Source organism: Barbus barbus (genome assembly GCF_936440315.1).
Source record: "Barbus barbus genome assembly, chromosome: 34".
Taxonomy (NCBI): domain Eukaryota; kingdom Metazoa; phylum Chordata; class Actinopteri; order Cypriniformes; family Cyprinidae; genus Barbus; species Barbus barbus.
Window position 1 is genome coordinate 5,136,836 of NC_136762.1, and position 20,764 is coordinate 5,157,599.

Genomic DNA, 20,764 nt, shown 5'->3' on the forward strand with positions numbered 1-20,764 from the left:
ACATTTAAAAATCGCTCACTCGTTGAGAAACTCTAGGGAACAAAGAGAAACATTGGCGTCCGAACAAAAGGGGACGATTCTTCCTCTCGATTTCTGAGGTGCATGAGCGCATATCTTAAACGGCAGCAACAATCGCTCTCTCAGTCTTAATTCCTTTAGTTAAAGCCATGTTCCCTGCCGATTTCTAAGGTCTGCCGCATTTTCCTGGGATGTTTCTGATTTGGAGAATATCCTCCCCTCCCTTTTTGCGATTCACCACACCGTCATTAATTACTCCGGCTTTCATCCATCCGACTCAAAGAAAGGGGGAATAATGTTGTCAGAAAGCCGGTGTTTGTTGCGGGACAAAGATAAATGAGGCCCATTCTGCGGTGTATGCAAGACTGCCGGCGTAATGCATCGTATCTATTTTTATATTGTATTTGAAGTTCAGGTAATTAAAGAGAGGGTCTGAGTGCATGGAGGTCCTCACAGCTCATTGGCTCTGAATTTTAATTTCTTTCTGTTAATTGGCCTCCAATGTTTCTCTTTTTAATGCTCTCTCTCTCTCTACCTCTCCTCTGGGCAATGGAGAGTGTTAGTTTTGAAAAATGACTCATTTTTTGATGGAGAGCGCAACGTTAATTACAAATAGAGAGATAATGCGCATAAGCGTTTTACACCGCATAAATTATGGTGTGGGTGTCATTAATGTTGCTTGTAAAAGTGCCATTTGTTTCACACATGCATCAAGCTCGCAAACAAACTAACAGAAAAAGAAATGAACCAGAACTTATTAAAGCATTTTAGTTTTCAATCAAATTAATTTATACGTTCAGATGGCATTGTGGGCTGGGAGCTGATGTAGCTCTGTTTGTATTCCACTGAATGTGTATTTCTTTATTTACCTTACAGGAAGTCAAGGACAGAAAAAAGGTGGGCGATCAACTAAACAGATCAAACAGAACCCAATGAATTGGACCGAACTGTTGCCTCCTCCTCCTCCGGTTAATCCACCACCATGTCAGGAATACACCCTCGCGATGGACGACAGGTGAGATCAACACACACAGGTTTTCACTTATGGTGTGCATGCTTATTATTAGTGCCGTCAAATGATTAATCGCATCCAAATTAAAAGTTTTTGTTTACATTATGCGTGTAATGTGTATATTTATTATGTGTATATAAATACACACACATACGGTATATATTTTGACAATATTTACATGTTTATATATTTGTATTCTTATATTTTATATTATATATAAATATATTTACACAACATTTTTCTTAAATGTATACATGCATGTGTTTGTATTTATATATACACAGTATACACACATTTATGTAAACAAAAACTTTCATTTTGGATGCGATTAAAATTTTGACAGTACTACTTATGCACATCTATTAGTAATAACATTCATAATTTATTTTATATTTTTTAAACATTATAATGATATTTACATACAACATTTTAATTGTGTATATATACAGTGCCCTCCATAAGTATTGGAACAGTACAGACAAAATTGCTCTGTTGGCTGTGGAGTCGAGACATTTGCAAATATGATTAAAAGATTAATATGAGATAAAACTACAGAATGTCACAATTTATTATTAGCCATTTCAACACATATATGTTTTACCAAATAAAAAGAACAGCACTTTTAGAGTTCATCCCACTCATTGATGTGAGCATAAGTATTGGGACAGTTGAACATAAGGCAGATATAAAAGATTAAAAATTATTATTTAGTTGCAGCTCCCTTGCGCACACACAGCAGTGAGTCTGTGACCCATAGACATCACCAGACTCTTGTCTCATCCTTTGAAATGCTTTTCCCAGCCTTTAATGCAGCCAATTCCAATTGTTGCTTGTTTTGGGGAGTTTCTGCCTTTACGCTCCTCTTCAGCTGGTGAAATTCATGTTCAATCGGATTTAAATCTGGAGATTGACTTGGGCAATCTAAGACTTTCCATTTCTTTGCCCTTATAAACTCCTTGACTGAACTGGCAGGGTGTTTTGGGTCATTGTCCTGATGCAATATGAAGCACTTCCCAATGAATCTGATGGCATTTTCTTGAATATTGGTAGGCAAGATGGTTTTGTACCCTTCCAAATTCATTCTGCAACTGTCATCATACATTAAGTCATCAGTAAAGTTGAGAGGGCCTGTTCCAGAGAAAGCCATGCATGCCCATGCCATGACACCACCTCCACCATGCTTTACAGATGAGGCTGTATGCTTGGGATCATTGCAGTTCCCTTTTTTCTCCACATTTTTGCTTTCCCATCACTTAGATAAAGGTTCATCTTTGTCTCATCGGTCCATAAACACAGTTCCAATACTCTTCTGGCTTACCTTTGTGCTTTTTTGCAAACTCTAATCTTGCCTTTCTATTTTTGGTGCTGGTCAGAGGTTTCCATCTTGCTGTGTAGCATCTGTAATTCTGTGTCAAAGTCTCCTGAGGACAGTAGATTGTCAGAGCATCACCCCAGCTTTCTGGAAGTTGTTGGTGATTTTACAGACACGTCTTTTAGGGTTCATTTTCACAGCTTTTATGATTTGTCTGTCATCAACTACTGTTGTTTTCTCAGCCGATCAGGTCGTTGTTGGTTGCTGGTGTCGCTGGTGGTTTCCAAACTCTTGATATCTCCATGCCCTTTGTTTTTGCTAGAGCTCTAACTGACTTCCTCTTTTCTTTTAGCATCCAAATTGCTTGCTTTTCTCTCAAAGTCAGCTCCTTCATCTGCATCCTGGTTTGTGTGTGTCATCATCAAATGCAAGATTCAGAATACAGAAGTAATGGATATAACTGATACGACACATTCCCTACATTTAATATCTGAAGAATTAATGCAGGACACAGCTGATCACTTAGAAAGACCTGTGAGGCAACTGTTCCAGTACTTATGCTCACATCAGATCTATTAGCACTCTAAAAGTGCTGACCTTCTTAGCTGGTAAAACATCTACGTGTTGAATCACCCAATAATAAAATGTGATATTCTGTAGTTTTGTCTCATATTCATCTTTTACAAATATGATTAAATGTCTTGACTCTACAGCCAACATAGCAATTTTATAATAAAACAATAAAAAATTAATAAAAGAATATTTTTAAATAACATGAATATATACATTTATAATAAAGACATTTGTCAGACATTTTGTACAGCAACTTCCAAAAAGTCTTTAACATTAAATACATGATTACACAACATATGCAAATGAGAATCTCAAGATTGCAAGATGTTTCCAAAAATTTCTGTGATTTAAGTTTTTCGAAGTGATCATGTTTTTTGGTTTTATCTTCAGTTATGACACAGACCTGCAGTGCCCTTTGCCGCCATCTCGTATGTATCTGCAACCTGACGAGCTAGAAGAGGAGGAAGAGGTGGCGTTAGAGCGCGGCCCTACGCCGCCCATACGGGGAGCAGCTTCCTCACCGGCTGCCGTGTCCTACAGTCACCAGTCCACCGCGACCCTCACCCCGTCCCCTCAGGAGGAGATGCAGCCCATGCTGCAGGATAACCCTGACCTACACGAGCGCAGGTACACTAGCTGCAATAGCTTGACAATGCTTTTCTTTTTAAACCATTTAAAGTTTGTTACAGTTGACGTCTGTCGTTCTCCATTAGGCGACTCTTGGTGAGCCCACCCCCTCCACCACGCCCCCTCTCCCCTCCGCACACTTACGGCTACATCTCCAGCCCCCTGGGTCTGGACACGGACGGGCTGGAGGAAGAAGAGGATGAGGGTGATGAGACGGATGCAGAGGTGGCTCGAGTCCACCAGCTCCACACCCACCCTCACCAGCAGCACTTGCCCCAGCAGAGGGCTCTCCTGCGGGGCCTGGAACAGACCCCGGCCTCCAGCACCTGTGACCTGGAGAGCTCCGTAACCGGGTCTATGATCAACGGCTGGGGCTCGGCTTCAGAGGAGGACAACGCCTCATCAGGTCGCTCCAGCGCCGTCAGCTCATCGGACGGATCTTTCTTTACCGATGCTGATTTCGCACAGGCTGTGGCAGCTGCGGCCGAATTTGCTGGTTTACGAGTGGCAAAGCATCCTGGGAAAGGCCACCATCAGTTTCCAGTGTCTGGAGGTACTGAAACATTTTTCTGGACAAACTCGAGTCCAGCCTACTATTTTCTACAGACTATTGTTTCATTTGGAGATATGCTACAATGTGGAAGATGTGGAAGTGTCCCACCAAAACCTCATAATATTTGCTCATGAATTTAAATGATAATGGTTTTAAATGGAGACACTAACTGTAATGCTATACATCCAACAGCGGCTAAATTAATTTGTAGTCAATTCTGCGGACTTTTATAGAGCTGAACTAAGCAAACCCTCTGTCCTCTAATTTGCCAGCAGCACGGAAATACCAAAACCTCCCTGCGGGACACCGTCCAAGCAGCCCAGTGTCCACAGACAGTAACGTTAGCGCAGCCCCGGGTCAGAGGAGGCCCCTAAAGAGGCAAAAACAACATCCAGCTGCTCAGACAGGCTACCAGCGTCGAGAGGTCTACACAGAGGGTACGTCCACCACAATTCTGCTTTCTGTCATGAATCATGAATACTTATCGACTTTTTTTTTTTTAAGAGAAAATAATTAAAATAATAAAGATAAAATACTACAAAAAATATAAATTCAAAATAAAATTCATTACAATATATTTTTTTATAATTGTATTATTATTATTATTATATTTAATTAAAATAAAATACATGTAAGAGTAAATGAAATAAAACCAAACATTAAAATGTTACCAAAATATTAAATTTTATCATTTATGAAATAATAAACATAAGTTAATTTAATTTATAATAATGTATTGAAATTAAAACAAATTATAAATATTTAAATTTACATTATTGTTACAGTATTTTAAAGAAAATAACAATAATAGCTTTTCATCGTAAAATGATTACAAATTTATAATATACGTTATGCTATTTTATATTATTTTATTATAATTGTATTATTTCTTTCAAATATTATGAAATTTATCATTTACAGTATTTTGGTAACAATATTTTTTGTTATTTCTTAATCATTATATATATAAATTAGATTATAATATTATGCTATGAACATAATTCAGTGCGTAAACAGCTGCTCTGAATGATTTTAGACTAGTTCAAACCAATAACTTTTAAGTGTGACACTGATGTGTTTTTGACCTGTTTAACGAACTGATTCATTTTGTTCACATATCAACACATTGTACACACAACCCTTGTGATCCATTCATAGAAATATTGATTTAACCTAAAATGTTGAAGTTGATTGAAAAGTCCATGGATGCCATGCATCAACTATAAGACAACATGCATCTTCCAAACATTTAAGCAACACATATTTGGATCAGGATAATAAAGAGCGAGGGGGATGGAGAGGTCAGTTCAGCAGGACGGCGGCGTCCACCTACAGTGTGTCATAAGCAACCACTCCTGCTTCAGTCTCTAATGAAATTGCAGCAGGTGTCTCTTCACTGAAGAGCTCTCCAAAGGCTTTCATGAAGGTCATGTTATGTGTGTGATGCGTGTGGAACTGCAAAAGGAAGTGCTCACAAACACATCCAAACTTTCTTCTTGCATTCGTGCGAGTGTGTATTTGTGCACGGTCTCATCTGCTGCGTCTCATCATTGAGTCAGTTGTCCTTGTGTGTTGACACTAAGATTTAATATCAGACACACACAGGCCTTGGTCGGCTCTATCAGATCAACTAGCCCCTCTCATCTGTCCTTCACTCCCTTCCTTCACTGTAATCTCTTCCTCCCCCTCTTCTAATCTCCTCCGCTCCCTCTCTCTCTCGTTTTTGTTCGCTGTTGGCCGCTGAAGCGATTCAGATTGATCCGTCTGTGTCAGCTCAAGTCTCTGTTAAATGTGTGATTTGATTTGATAGGCCTTCGTCGAGTTATGCTGTGTGAGAGGGTTAAATACAGCGTTTCTCACAGAAAAGAAGGTTGTTGTTTGAATGCGCTTCACACAAACACACTCAAAACTAAATGATCTGAAACACAGATTGCCTACCAACCCCCCAAATACCACGCATCAAACACGCACGCACTCCCCCCGCCTCTGTTAATTTTGCTCTTGTTTGCTCAGTGCTTTGGGTGACACCAGGCTTATTATCTCGTCCTCCTCCAACTCCTCTCCAGAAGGCCCTGTTAACCTTTCATCTGCCTCCACTTCTGTCTGGAGAGAAAAGAGCCAGTCTTTTCCAGACGTTCTTCTCTCTTTGTCTTAGTTTCCTCCTTTAGCATGTTTCTATTAGAAGTTTGTTTTCAGATTTCAAGAAAAGTTTTCTGCAGGAATGCTGAAGGATATCTTTGGTTATCAAATGTTTTGAAGCAAATATGAGTTAGAAAATTTGTAAAGCGGCTGAAAAATAACTGAATAATATATGTAAGTTGAATAAATTTCCATGACTGGAGATTGCTGTAACCCACAAACTAAAAAAACAACCCGCAGCAACAGTGTAAAACTAGCCCGATTCTGCGGGAAAACCAAAGACTTGGCAAAGCTGGTTGGTTGAAAACAGCTTCTTTTCACTGCAGCCAGGCAAAATAAAACTTTAGAAATTGGTTTTATGTCCCTGTTTGAATAGTTTATGTTAAACAATTAATAGTAATAATACAAATATTAACATTTCATAAATTATTAAATTTACTTTTATATTTTATTTAAAAAAAAATCAAATGATGCCAAAATTAATTAAATCAATTCATTGAATAATTAAAAGTAAATTAAATAATGATTTATGGAAAAAAAAATGTTAAAGTGACACCAAAATTATAATTTACATTGTCATAATATGTATTAAGAAATAATAAATGTAAAAAAAATACAAATGTATAATATAAATTCTGTGTGTTTAAGCAGTTTGAGTTGATTTATAATATCGTCAAAAGTTTGGGGTTGGAAAGATTTTTTTAAATACGTTTTTTGCATTTATTCAATAAAAAAAACAGCAATATTGTGTAATAGCATTACAATTTAAAAATGTAATTTATTCCTGTGATGCAAAGCTGAATTTTCAAAATCATTATTCCAGTCTTCAGTGTCACATGATCCTTCAGAAATCATTCTAATATACTGATTTGCTTAAGGAATATTTCTTATTATCAATGTTGAAAACAGTTGAGGCTTAATATTTGTGTGAAAATTGATGCATTTTTTTTGTAAATGTCTTTAGGATCACATTTAATCAGTTCATTCTTGTTGAGCAAAATAATTCATCTTAAAAAAAAAAAAATAAAAAAAAAAAAAATAAAAAAAAAACTTACTGACCAAACTTTTGAGTGCAAAAAAGCACTCATAAGCACTAAACAATCATTTACACCACATCTAAGCAAGAAAGGACATGTTTTACACTACTAGTAATTTCACAGCAGTGCAGGCACTACTCACACAAATAAGGATAGCAGGGCTAGCTGTTGTATAAAGCAGAGAGAGAGCCCTCCCTCGTCCACCCCTCTCATAAATCGAACAGCTCTCTTCTGTTCCTGTGAAATGCGGCCCGTCTCTCTCACCCTGGCATCGATCCGCTGCCTGACTACCGCAAGGGCTTATAAAAACCATCCACGTCCACCATCCACTGACCCTTCTCGTATTTTTCTGAGTGTCAGAGCAGTGATGAAGCAGCACTAAGCTCTCCTGGACAAAATGAGACACGCGCTCCGTGAATGCACGTCTGGTGTGCTCTGACCTTGTACGGGTAAAAATGTTGACGCAGCACCCGAGCACCAGAGTCTAGTGATGCAATGTTTGCGTAATACGGGTGTATTTGTGACTCTGGTGCCTATTGGGATGTCATTTCATATGCATGTTGATTTGAAATTGAATCAGGTTTCAGCGTCTTTGGCACAAGTTTACGAGATCCGTCACGCACAAAGCTTGGAAGACTTTTTTAGCCGATGCTATTTAACAAGAACGGCAATTGTAAACAACCCTGAATAACTGGCACGGTAAGCGTGGAGACATCCAGTGACAGTGATGAACCGTCATTCACAGTTTCTCGACTGACTAGTGGCGCCGCGGTGGGAAAGAGCTCCTGTGTGCAGCTGTTTGGAGGGTTGCGACGCAACAGCACAGCTGTGTTTCCATGGCACCTTCCGGGTGCCAGACAAATGAGTTCTGGTGTCAATTAGCTGAACGTCTGCTTCTGAAGGACACTAGCATGTGTGAATATCCACCTTATTTTGCAATACGGAAGTAAGCTATTTTCTGTATTCATTCTGATTCATTAGCCGCTAAATAACTAGAATGAAAACAAATTGCTGTAAAACTGCGCTACAAACCAATGTGATTAAAATTACAGCAATGCATTAACCCGTGACAATTAAAAACAGCTACATAGTGGTATGTGTCAAAATAATCATTTTAATAATCAATTTTTTCCCTGCTTTCACTAACTTTTTATTTACAGGGCTCCAGACTAAAGGTCATTGCACACTGCCTCCAAAACTTTCGTCCGTCAAAAAAAATTCAGGTTCGATGTAATGCGTTTTCGCATCCGTTTCGCATTTTGATAGGAAAGGATGGGGAATACGGAAAAACGCATGCGAAAATTTCGGACTCAGTGTGCAATGACCTTAACTATTTTTACTAGGAGCCCCTGACTAATTTTTAGGAACGCACTCAGAAAATTTAGGGGCACACCTTAAATCAGCCTGCAATGCAATCGTTCACATATTTTCCCCATTTGAACTGTATTGCTGACAAATGCTTTGATAATAGACTTAACTCATAGAAATTACTATGTACAGTATTCTTTTAATTTCAGAGGGAAATGACAAATAAATATATATAAATATAAATGATAAAATTACTTTTGTTTTGCATTAATAAGTGCAGTTACTAATAATATTACATGTTCATTTTTTGTTCATTTCATGTTTATACATTTGGCAGTAAAGCACTAGGCTTGAGTTGGGAAGCTTACAAAATTTAGTTTATTAACAAAAGTAACATGGGCAAAATCTAATTTTTATGTAGAAAAGGTATATATTGTTATCTTATTAAATGTTCTATTATTCTTCTATAGCCTTATATGGAACTGACCACCAACTTAGTGATTATGTGCGATTTAGTCACAAATTGAAGAAAAGTTTGTTCAAAGCACTTTGTCAGAGTTTTTCTCTTTTTTGTGTGTATGAAGAAAGAAGTCACAAAGTCTGATTTCTAGATTTGATTTTATAATAGTGATTTTATCATTTCAAAATATAAAGTATATAAATGAATGACTAATAAGCCAATAAGTGTTCCTCTGCTGCCATTTTCAGGTTATGGTAATTTGATGTATTTTTTTATTTTACCCATTGTTTGTTCACCACAGTATATTTTGGTCATTCCACTGAAAATAAAATTCAAATTGGATCATTTTGGAGCTTTAAAGTGCTGGAAACAGTTGTGTTAAATGCTTGTAAGTCATTAAAAATTGCTTGAATTTCTCTCTCAAAAAGGTTGTACAAACCCTGAAATGTATAATCTAATAACATTTGATTCATTTAGCGTTACTGCTTATGGTTTTCTATGTCAGCGCCGATTGATCCGTTTATAAAATTTCTGGGCAGAATTTGAATGCATCTCACAGCAATCTTTATTCATTGTGCGGCGAATTCAGACGCTTCTCACTGGATCTTGCAGCGTTGTGCAGTAGCAGTGTTGCGAAATCAACTTTGAGAGTACTTTCCAGAGTAAAGCTGTTCTGAGCTTGGACAAGTTTGTTTGCGTCGCGGTCTGAGCTGAACAGTCGGGGCTGCGCAGCTCAAACTAGTAGCGGGATTTTGTTACGCTTTTGTTTCGTTCGCCGTTTGATGTTTCTCTTATGCAACAGAAGTAGATAACAGGGGGAAAAGTATTTGCTCCATAGGCCAAACCAAGCTGTTCAATCAGCTGGAAAAAAGTACAGTTTAATTTTTTTTAAGTCTTGCCAACAGAATGAAAGCTATATACACACACTGAACAAAATTATAAAATGGAACACTTGTTTTTGCCCCCATTTTTCGTGAGCTGAAATCAAAGATCTAAGACTTTTTCTATGTACACAAAAGGCCTATTTCTCTCAAATATTGTTCACAAATCTGTCTAAATCTGTGTTAGTGAGCACTTCTCCTTTGCCGAGATAATCCATCCACCTCACAGGTGTGGCATATCAAGATGCTGATTAGACAGAATGATTATTGCACAGGTGTGCCTTAGGCTGGCCACAATAAAAGGCCACTCTAAAATGTGCAGTATTACTGTATTGGGGGGGAGGGGGGTGCGGGGGGCTCTGAAAACCAGTCAGTATCTGGTGTGACCACCATTTTCCTCACGCAGTGGAACACATCTCCTTCGCATAGAGTTGATCAGGTTGTCCACTCCTCTTCAACGGCTGTGCAAAGTTGCTGGATACTGGCAGCAACTGGAACACGCTGACGTATACGCCGATCCAGAGCATCCCAAACATGCTCAATGGGTGACATGTCCGGTGAGTATGCTGGCCATGCAAGAACTGGGATGTTTTCAGCTTCCAGGAATTGTGCACAGATCCTTGCAACATGGGGCCGTGCATTATCATGCTGCAACATGAGGTGATGGTCGTGGATGAATGGCACAACAATGGGCCTCAGGATCTCGTCACGGTATCTCTGTGCATTCAAAATGCCATCAATAAAATGCACCTGTGTTCATTGTCCATAACATACGCCTGCCCATACCATAACCCCACCGCCACCATGGGCCACTCGATCCACAACGTTGACATCAGCAAACTGCTCACCCACACGACGCCATACACACTGTCTGCCATCTGCCTGTACAGTGAAAACCGGGATTCATCCATGAAGAGAACACCTCTCCAAAGTGCCAGACGCCATCGAATGTGAGCATTTGCCCACTCAAGACGGTTACGACGACTGCAGATGAACTGCAGTCAGGTCGAGACCCCGATGAGGATGACGAGCATGCAGATGAGCTTCCCTAAGATGGTTTCTGACAGTTTGTGCAGAAATTCTTTGCTTATGCAAACCGATTGTTTCAGCAGCTGTCCTGGTGGCTGGTCTCAGACGATCTTGGAGGTGAAGATGCTGGATGTGGAGGTCCTGGGCTGATGTGGTTGCACGTGGTCTGCGGTTGTGAGGCCGGTTGGATGTACTGCCAAATTCTCTGAAACGCCTTTGGAGATGGCTTATGGTAGAGAAATGAACATTCAATTCACGGGCAACAGCTCTGGAGGACATTCCTGCAGTCAGCATGCCAATTGCACGCTCCCTCAAAACTTGCAACATCTGTGGCATTGTGCTGTGTGATAAAACTGCACATTTTAGAGTGGCCTTTTATTGTGGCCAGCCTAAGGCACACCTGTGCAATAATCATGCTGTCTAATCAGCATGTTGATATGCCACACCTGTGAAGTGGATGGATTATCTCGGCAAAGGAGAAGTGCTCACTAACACAGATTTAGACAGATTTGTGAGCAATATTTGAGAGAAATAGGCCTTTTGTGTACATAAAAGAAGTCTTAGATCTTTTGTTTTTGCCCCCATTTTTCATGAGCTGAAATCAAAGTGTTACGTTTATAATTTTGTTCAGTGTATATACACCAGATGTAAGAAAGGAAAATTCCAATAAAAATGCACATTTCTGGCTACATTTATGCTGTTTGCATTAACACAGCCAAAACTAAAAAAACAAAAAAAAAAAAAGTCTCGAAGCGGATCATTGCTTCACATTCAAGTTACAAATTGCCGTGCCCGTCTTATGTAATAGAATAAGGTGAATGGTGAACTATAATGTCAAACATACACACAAAATAAATGCTTTTCCTTTTGTTTTCTCACAGATCTCCCCCCTCCTCCGATTCCTCCTCCAGCTATGCTGAAGTCTCCAACACATCCGGCCAAAACCATCCCGGAGGGCCCACGAGGGGCTATGTCGCCCAGATCTAATTCTGCTGATGGCAAGGACAAGCGAACCGGTTCGGGTGGACCCAGACCCCGGGATGGCTCGGACACCCGGACTAGCTCTTCGGAACGGCGGGAGGGCCAGGATGTACAGAAGGGTCAGAGGATGGGGAAAAGCAGCAAACAAGATGCCAGTGCAGGCCATAAGAGCCGCCAGCACCCAGGTACTGCGCTACAGCCCTGCTTTCTCATGTTAAATACTATAGTAAATAATGCTCAATTCACTTACCTTTCATTTTCATGTCTCTTTCAGGATCAGAGGACATCCTACCTTATAGTCGTCCATCTTTCCCAGCCGTCCACAGTCCTCGTGGAGAAAGAGACCCCAGCTCCTCCAGTTCACTGTCCTCTCGAGGGTCCGGTGGACGGCGGCGAGGTGAAGGGGCTCCGGGGGCCCGCAGAAACCCTGCAGATGTTGGGCTAAACACCATAGTAGCCTTCCAGACAGGAGGGGAGGAGCTTGAGGTGTGTCCTCACTTCTAACATACCTGAAAATGGAAGGAATGTGTGATTCTGATTGGTCAATAGCAATCGGTGGTCAATCATATTTATATTGGACAAAATGCAAGCCAGAGCACCCTGTTATTTTCAAGTTATGTTATTTTAAGTGACTGGGACTAGTGTTGTTAATGTTACATTATTTATAATTTAAATAAATCTGAAATTAAATATAAAATTTTAGACAAAAAACTTAATTTAAACTAACTTATTTTAGGTTGTTGCCAAAGCAACATTTCCAATTTCTATTCAAGTAGTTATATAAATAAACACTGAATAATTAACACTGAAATAAACATTGACAAAAAGTAAAATTAATATATATATAGATATTAGATGGAAAAACTTTACCTGAAATAAGAAATGTTGCTTTGCAACTACAGTAACTGAAATGTGATTAAGCAATAAAATACAAATTAGTCAAAAGATTAAAACTGAAAAATGCTTGACAAAATTAAAACTGCAATAAAAAAAAGATATTGAAATATAACAAAAAGAACTTACAGAAGGCAAAAAAATTACAGAAGCACATCAAATTACAAAAACTGAAAAAAGGAAAAATGGACAAAAGTTAATTCAAAACAAACACTATAATAGTATAGAAATAATAGTAAAATAACACTGGTATTACGGTGCTCTTTGGATGGTACATATACATTGTTTCTAGGGCTGCCCCCTAATAGTTGATTAAACATTAGTCGACCAGAAGAGGCTTGGGTGACCAAAATTATTAGGTCGCAGAAAAAAAAAAAAAAAAAAAAGTAAAATTAAAGTCCACATTGGCTAAGACACGCAGATAGTTAAGGGCTGGTCTATGTGGTAATATAGTACATTGGGCAGGGCATCCAAATGCTCGCCTATCATTCATCGAACTCAAATATGGCTTATAATCTGAAATATGTTAGTAGCAGCAACTTTACATGGCCGCTCAATCTGATGTTAACCTAGAAAATGTGCGCTATAATGTCTGTGGAGTGTGGAAGCTGAACAGCAGCGTGCTCACTGCAGGACAGATGGAGGCATCGGTGCGCTCACTTGCTCTTAAATTTTCGGAGTGTCTATTTTACACTAACTCCGCCCACCGATTGGGAGTGTCAAGATTGCAAAAAAAAAAAAAAAAAAAACGCTTGCTCAACATCAGTTGAGCTTGTGCTTTTTGACGTGATTGACCCAAGTTCGATTCCACCTTTTGTCGAATTTTTTTCTCCCTTTTCTAATCTCATATCGCATCGGGAAGGCATTTATTTTCAATAAAAATGAAGGAAATAAGTTGAAAAAGTATCGGTGTAGGGGGAGGGCTTTATTGTCCCAATTAGGTGGCATCCATTTAATAGCACAATATGTTATTATTGCATATTGTTTTATAATGTACTACAATACTGAGGTGCAGATAATTGCCACTATTTGCAATATGTAGTATAAATAGCAGAAAATCTTGCTATTTTGACAGTGTAAAAAGAATCTATAGCTATTTGCACTTAGTGTAAATAGCATAGTTAAAAAATACTGCTGTTTTCACTTAGTGTAAATAGCATCTATTGCTAAGAAAATTTGCTATTTGCACTTAGTGTAAGTAGCATCCATCACTATTTGCACAGTGTAAATAGCATCTATTGCTAAGAAAATATGATATTTGCACTAAGTGCAAATAGCTGCTGCCAGTTTTGCTCATACAGATAAGAGTAATACATCTTTCGAATCTGTAAAGACTTTACGTTTATTTGTGTGCACTCAATAACAACAAAACATGGTGCTTTTGTAAAATAATGAAAGCAACAGGATGCGCTTTCTGCCATCTCGGTCTCTGTGAACTTGAGCACGAAACTCCGTTTATATTTGCCTTATAGACATGAAAAATATATGTATATAGAGAGTGAAATGTCTACTTTCAAATAAACCAATTAAAATGGAAGACAAATATCCTCAGATTATGTAATTCTTATGAAACATGCATACATGCGCATCCACTACTGCGGATATGACGAGCCAGTGTCGCCGACTTAGTGCAGTGTCACTAGTTTATCAAGGAATTATTAAAACGTTAATGCAACCTCCTTACTGTTTTTACCTGACACATTCATTATCATATCTTTTGCTGGTGTGCAGACCTTATGCGTGTGCTTGAGTGCTTATTAGGCAATTATTATGATTTTAATGGTTTATTAATAAACGTGCGATTAGTCGACTAATGCTTCAATTGAACGACTACTAGTCGACCAGACAAATCTTTAGTCGAGGGCAGCCCTAATTGTTTCCTTGTATGATGTTTGCTATAATGCTTCAATCTTTTCTTTTCAGATGATGGAGAGCTGAAGATATGAAAATATGGCTGTTTAAAGTTCCTCAGCAACCATCTTCAGCACAGTTTGACCGTCTCGGCGGTATCTTTTACTGAAAACTACCGACCTAGAGTCACGTTTGGAAAATTGACCAACCATTCTTCATTTATTTACCTTAATTTTCTATGTGCATTTAAAGAAGAAAAAAGACAGAAGAAAACAAAAAAACGAAGGGTGGATTTGAAAGGGGCTAAAGCAGTTTTGTTTTGATTCCAATGCAATACGATAGCTCCTGAAAACGATTATGGCTTTGTTCACCTTGGCGAGAAGGTTGTCAGTCAGCTGTTACTGTAATGAAACTCCAGGCACAAAGGGATTGACTGACATGTACATACACGTGTATACATATCTAACTGTCTTTTATAATCCATTGTGGTACATTAAATTTGTCTTCCTTGGCTTATTTGAATCATTTTAAAATTACGCCAGTTAATATAAGTTTTTTTTTTTAAAGCCGCCATCCTGGTTGTAAATTGTCATAGTGTTTAAACTGCCCCAGGAAAAGTGCCACATTTTGAGAGTTATTGTTTGTTTGTTTTTTGTAATGCACTGTTATTCTTTTGTCATTGTCGATGTTTGTTGTTCTATGTTTGAATTTTGGTTTTAAAAGCACAATCACTAAACTTTATTTTGAACCATGTAATTGATTAACCTTTTTGTCTTACGCGAGGGGAGCGCGGACGGTACGACAAAAGGCCTGTTGATGTAGGGTTATGAGAAAAGAAAAAAGGATAAGCTGTTTACAAACGAGTGAATGAATGGAAACGAATCCCTGCATCCTTACCTTCGGTGTCTTTTCCAGATTCTCATTCCAGCTCTACACATCCTGCAAAAATGAAATAAATAAATATGCAGGGATGTTATGTTTACGAAAGTATTGCTCCACCTGTGCACTTTCGTTATTAAAAAAGAAAACATTTTTCGATTCACATATGCACTTAACAGGAAGTGGATGTTGATTTGAGAATCTTGGGTGTTCGTGACTGGCTGGCCGAGGACCCGGCTCTCATGCGTTGGTCACGATCTAAAAGGGGTGAGGATGTGAGTGTTAATTCATTTGACATCTGCAAGCATTTGTTTCTTAAAACAAAAAAGCATAGAAAAAAAATAAAATCAAAATACTGAAACTGACCTGCTTGTTTTGTGATTAATCCTCTCTGATACATTTTGTGACACTTGAACCCATCACCTAGGACACAAACTAGGGCTGCAACAACTAATCGATAAAATCGATTATTATCGATTATGAAAATCATCGACAACGATTCTCATTATCGATTAATCGGGTCTGCCCACAGTGCACGTCCAACTTCAGCTGGTTAGTCAAATTACGGCACTGAATAATGCATTTCTATGGACAAAATGCATCTAAAAATAGTGGAGGAAACAGAATGAGATTCTGCCGGAGAAGCACGTGATCCAAGCTGCCCAAAACATGATAATTCTTTATTTTAAGCTTTAAGTTAATGCATAAGAGTAATGGCTTGCCCTGTCAGGCGCTTTGACAGATGCGTGTGCGTCCTCAGCGCAAAAACGTTTAGTTTACGGTCATATCCTTATCTATAAATGCCACAAATTCACGCGAGCATTTCCATTTTTGCATAAAGGTCCGTCCTGACAGTCTGTGTTAAGTTTAAAATACCGAATGGGCGCCGGCGCGGCGGGCGCGCGCACGCGCGTCAGACGGACAGAACACAGTAGAGAGGGAGACAATTAATAGGCTTTTCAGCGCAAACATATCCATTGTGCTGAATTATCTGTTGTTGAAAGTTAATTTAAGGTTTAAAATAAATTAAAATATTTTATGAGAGTAGGAACTTTAAAGGGATAACAGCGTGTAATTGTCTGTCTGAATATAAACATGAGACGCTCCATAACGACCTTTTACAGGATAAAGAAATGACGAGGTGACTGTGATCAAAGTAGTTCCTGCAGAACATTACTCTTACCTGTTGGTTAACACTGAGTTTGTGTTTTTATTCGTCTTTATTATTATCTTTATTATTTTAATTTTTAATAGAGGTTTAAACTATATTCAATTTTTACAATGCTTAACAAATTTATGTAAGTTTAACAATGCGTTTATGTAAGGTTTGTGCCACTGCTGCTCTAAAGTAACAGTATTGGTGATAACCAAAATCATTTTTCGGCTTTCTGTACTGGTTAGTACTCCAATATGTGTAAGCTCTTTAGTAACAGTAGTAGGCTATTTTTAATGCTATAATATCATTATTGCTGTTATCTATGAAAGAAAACCAGAGCACTTTTTTTTTGTATTTTTTATTTGAGTATTTTTTTTTCGCGATACCCAATTGCAGTCAAAAAGTACATAAACAATACCAGCAAGAATGCAAGCTGTTATGAGGCCATTTTTTATTATTATGTCCAATAAATGACAATAACATTTTTAAATTTAAACAAATTTTTGCCAAATTTCTAAGATATGTTTTCTCTTTATTATGATAAGTGGTCTAATAAATTAAGCACTGTATGTTTTCATAGCATTCAGTTGTCACGTTTGTTTGAAGGACATTGGGCAGAATGTGGGTTTTTTTTGGTCAATATTTTTTTAATCCGATTAATCGAAAGAATAATCGGCCAACTAATCGATTATCAAAATAATCGTTAGTTGCAGCCCTAACACAAACCTGACCCAAAAAAACAACAACAACATTACCACAAGGAGAACTGTACCTCAGGAAAGTCAATTTTGGTTAGTTCTCTTTAAAGATATAAATTAATAATAATAATAAATAAAATCCCAATAGAGCACTGTGTTTTGTACTATGTATTGGCCACTACACCCATATATTGAAATGTGCAATCCATTAGGGCCTTCTGTGCCATTTTGTATAGTGCCTAAAAACTCCAAATAGTAATTTAATTAGGTTTGTTTGAAGTACTTATGGTAAATAGACGTATATGACTATGCTAATTACCAAGATACACTATGAAACTCACTCATTCTCTTTGCACTGTTCAAGACTGAAAATAATTTAAAGTAGTTTTAACTACTTAAAAATTAGTTTAAAAAAATGCAAATATCATAGATGATAGAAATCTATCGTTTTGAGTCTGAGGTTTTTACACGACATCAAGTGAAAAGTAGCTAATAAAAATGTCCTTTAAAAAAAATCTAACGTTTTTCACTATTGCAATTTATTTCTTATTTTTCATTATGCAACAGTACAACACAGCCTACTTGCCTTCGTCAGTGAATAAATTTCATAGGGCTGACAACACGCAAAAATATTAACATAGGTTGACAAAGAAAATTGACAATGCAAAACAGCATATGTGTGATTTACCACCCAAAAACAAACTTAATATTAGCCATAAAATATCACAAAATATTATACAACCTGAATTCTGGAAATGTTGGGACGTTTTTTTAAATTTGAATAAAATAACTAAAAGACTTTCAAATCACATGAGCTGATAATTTATTCACAACAGAACATAGATAAACTGAGAAATTTCACAATTTTATGCAAAAAATGAGCTCATTTCAAATTTGATGCCTGCTACAGGTCTCAAAATCGTTGTGACGGGGGCATGTTTACCATGGTGTAGCATCTCTTTTCAAAACAGTTTGAAAACATCTGGGCTTTGAGGTTATGAGTTTCGGTGTTGGAATTCGGTCCCATTCTTGCCTGATATAGGTTTCCAGCTGCTGAAGAGTTTGTGGTCGTCTTTGATGTATTTTTCGTTTAATGATATGCCAAATGTTCTCTATAGGTGAAAGATCTGGACTGAAGGCAGGCCAATTCAGCACCCATACTCTTCTACAACGAAGCCATGCTGTTGTAATAGCTGCAGTATGTGGTTTTGCATTGTCCTGCTGAAATACATCGTCTGGAGGGGAGCATACCTTTCAGCATTCATGGTGCCTTCCAAAACATGCAAGCTGCCCATACCGTATGCACTTATGCACCCCAATACCATCAGAGATGCTGGCTTTTGAACTGAACGTTGATGACACTCTGGAAGGTCTCCCTCCTCTTTAGCCGGAGGACACGGCATCTGTGATTTCCGACAAGAATGTAAAATTTGGACTCGTCTGACTATGGAACACTTTTCCACTTTGAAACGGTCCATTTTAAATGAGCCTTGGCCCATTGGACACGACAACACTTCTGGGCCGTGTTAGAGCTTTAGTTTGCATCTGCAAATGGCACGGCGGATTGTGTTTACCGACAGTGGTTTCTGGAAGTATTCCTGGGCCCATTTAGTAATGTCAATAGCTGCTTTTCCACAATCGGGCCGAACGGTTCTCTTTGCTTAACCATTCCATTCCATGCCGATCTGGGCCAGTCAGCACGGATACGGTTTCATTTTCCACGGTGGTGCTGATAATAGAGCCCGTTGGAATGTAATAAAAATGTGTCAGTCGTTGCCTTGGTAACGCAAGTGTAATGTAAACAGCGATATGGACAATGATCAGATATTTGACTGTCTCAACCATTTTTTTTTTATTGAACGTAGCGTAGCTGTTTACTTGGCTGTTTGATCAAATAGCATGCTTCCGCTTAGCCAGCTATGGAGAAACTGGTAGCCAGGCAACAGAGTGGCGACGTCTCGCACACACACTCTTCCAGCATGGCTCAGCATGGTTGTCTAACCGTGCCGAGAATTCCGGGCCGAGAATGGTTTGTCATCGTGCCGACCCGTACCAGGTTCACATGGAAATACAACTGGAACCGTACCTGACAGTTCTTAGAACTGTTCGGCCCGACAGTGGAAAAGCGGCTAATGACAGAATCATGCCGATGAGTGATGTAGTGTCGTCTGAGGGCCCGAAGACCACGAGCATCCAACAAAGGTCTTCGGCCTTGTCCCTTACGCACAGATTTCTCCAGTTTCTCTGAATCTTTTGATGATGTTATGCACTGTAGATGATGAGATTTGCAAACCCTTTGCAATTTGATTTTGAGGAACATTGTTTTTAAAGTATTCCACAATCTTTTTACGCACTCTTTCACAGATTGGAGAGCCTCTGCCCATCTTTACTTCTGAGAGACTATGCCTCTCTAAGACATCCCTTAGAAATGTTACAGACCTGATGTCAATTAACTTAATTAGTTGCTAGATGTTCTCCCAGCTGAATCTTTTCAAAATTTCTTGCTTTTTCAGCCCTTTGTTGCCCCCATGCCAACTTTTTTGAGACCTGTAGCAGGTATCAAATTTGAAATGAGCTCATTTAGTGGATAAGTGTAAAATTTCTCCGTTTAAACATTTGTTATGTTCTCTATGTTCTGTTGTGAATACAATATTGACTCATGCGATTTGAATGTCTTTTAGTTTTCATTTTATTCAAATTTAAAAAAACGGCCCAACATTTCCGGAATTCAGATTGTACTAAATTGTGAAAAAAAATACTGTACTGCCTTTGACACTATCCACAGTTGATATGGGAAGCATTTTCTCAGCCCTTTTAAACATTGTTATGTGCCTATTTATTTTCCTATTCTAACTATACAAAATTACACATGGTTAGATGAATTTTAGGATTTGCATTGAATATTGTTTTCACTGAATATAGAGTCCCTGTATTCCCTATTTTGTTGTATCCCATCTATTATTTTTTTAAAAACATACGAATAAAGGTCCCTTAATAACTGTGTCTGATCAGAACCCAAAACCAGCCCCTTTATATCAGGCCTATTAGTCATGTAGGCAACCCACCGACAAGTCGATTTTGTGAAGGTATAGTTTGCAGCACAACCTTTATAGAGAGCCACCGCACTATGACAACTATATGCACGCTCCATTTGAAAATCCACAGACAAATATTGGGACATACAGAAAGTAAAATGTCAAACGCATGCCTTCTCCTGTACATCTGCCAGGCATCTTGGTTGCTGTCAAAAAACAAGAGCAGCTCCCCACAGGTGTTCCCCTATTAAACACCTTTAAAACGAGAACAAATCTGGAGCAACAGAGAGCTTCCCCTCTGGCTCGATCCATCATTTTAAT

At 38.4% G+C, this 20,764-nt stretch overlaps 1 protein-coding gene across 2 annotated transcripts in view; it reads left to right on the plus strand.

Annotated features, from left to right (window-relative positions):
• The window catches only part of LOC306854581 (roundabout homolog 1-like), a 285,946-nt gene extending 270,075 nt beyond the window's left edge, over positions 1 to 15,871 (plus strand). For both annotated transcript variants that reach the window (XM_079392718.1, XM_079392717.1), the window contains 7 exons: positions 895 to 1,033; positions 3,306 to 3,542; positions 3,629 to 4,095; positions 4,368 to 4,532; positions 11,831 to 12,115; positions 12,205 to 12,416; positions 14,748 to 15,871. In XM_079392718.1, coding sequence (XP_079248844.1) covers positions 895 to 1,033; positions 3,306 to 3,542; positions 3,629 to 4,095; positions 4,368 to 4,532; positions 11,831 to 12,115; positions 12,205 to 12,416; positions 14,748 to 14,762 — 1,520 coding nt within the window. In that variant the 3' untranslated portion in view covers positions 14,763 to 15,871. The remainder of the gene's footprint in view (positions 1 to 894; positions 1,034 to 3,305; positions 3,543 to 3,628; positions 4,096 to 4,367; positions 4,533 to 11,830; positions 12,116 to 12,204; positions 12,417 to 14,747) is intronic.
• Positions 15,872 to 20,764: the final 4,893 nt, after the last annotated feature.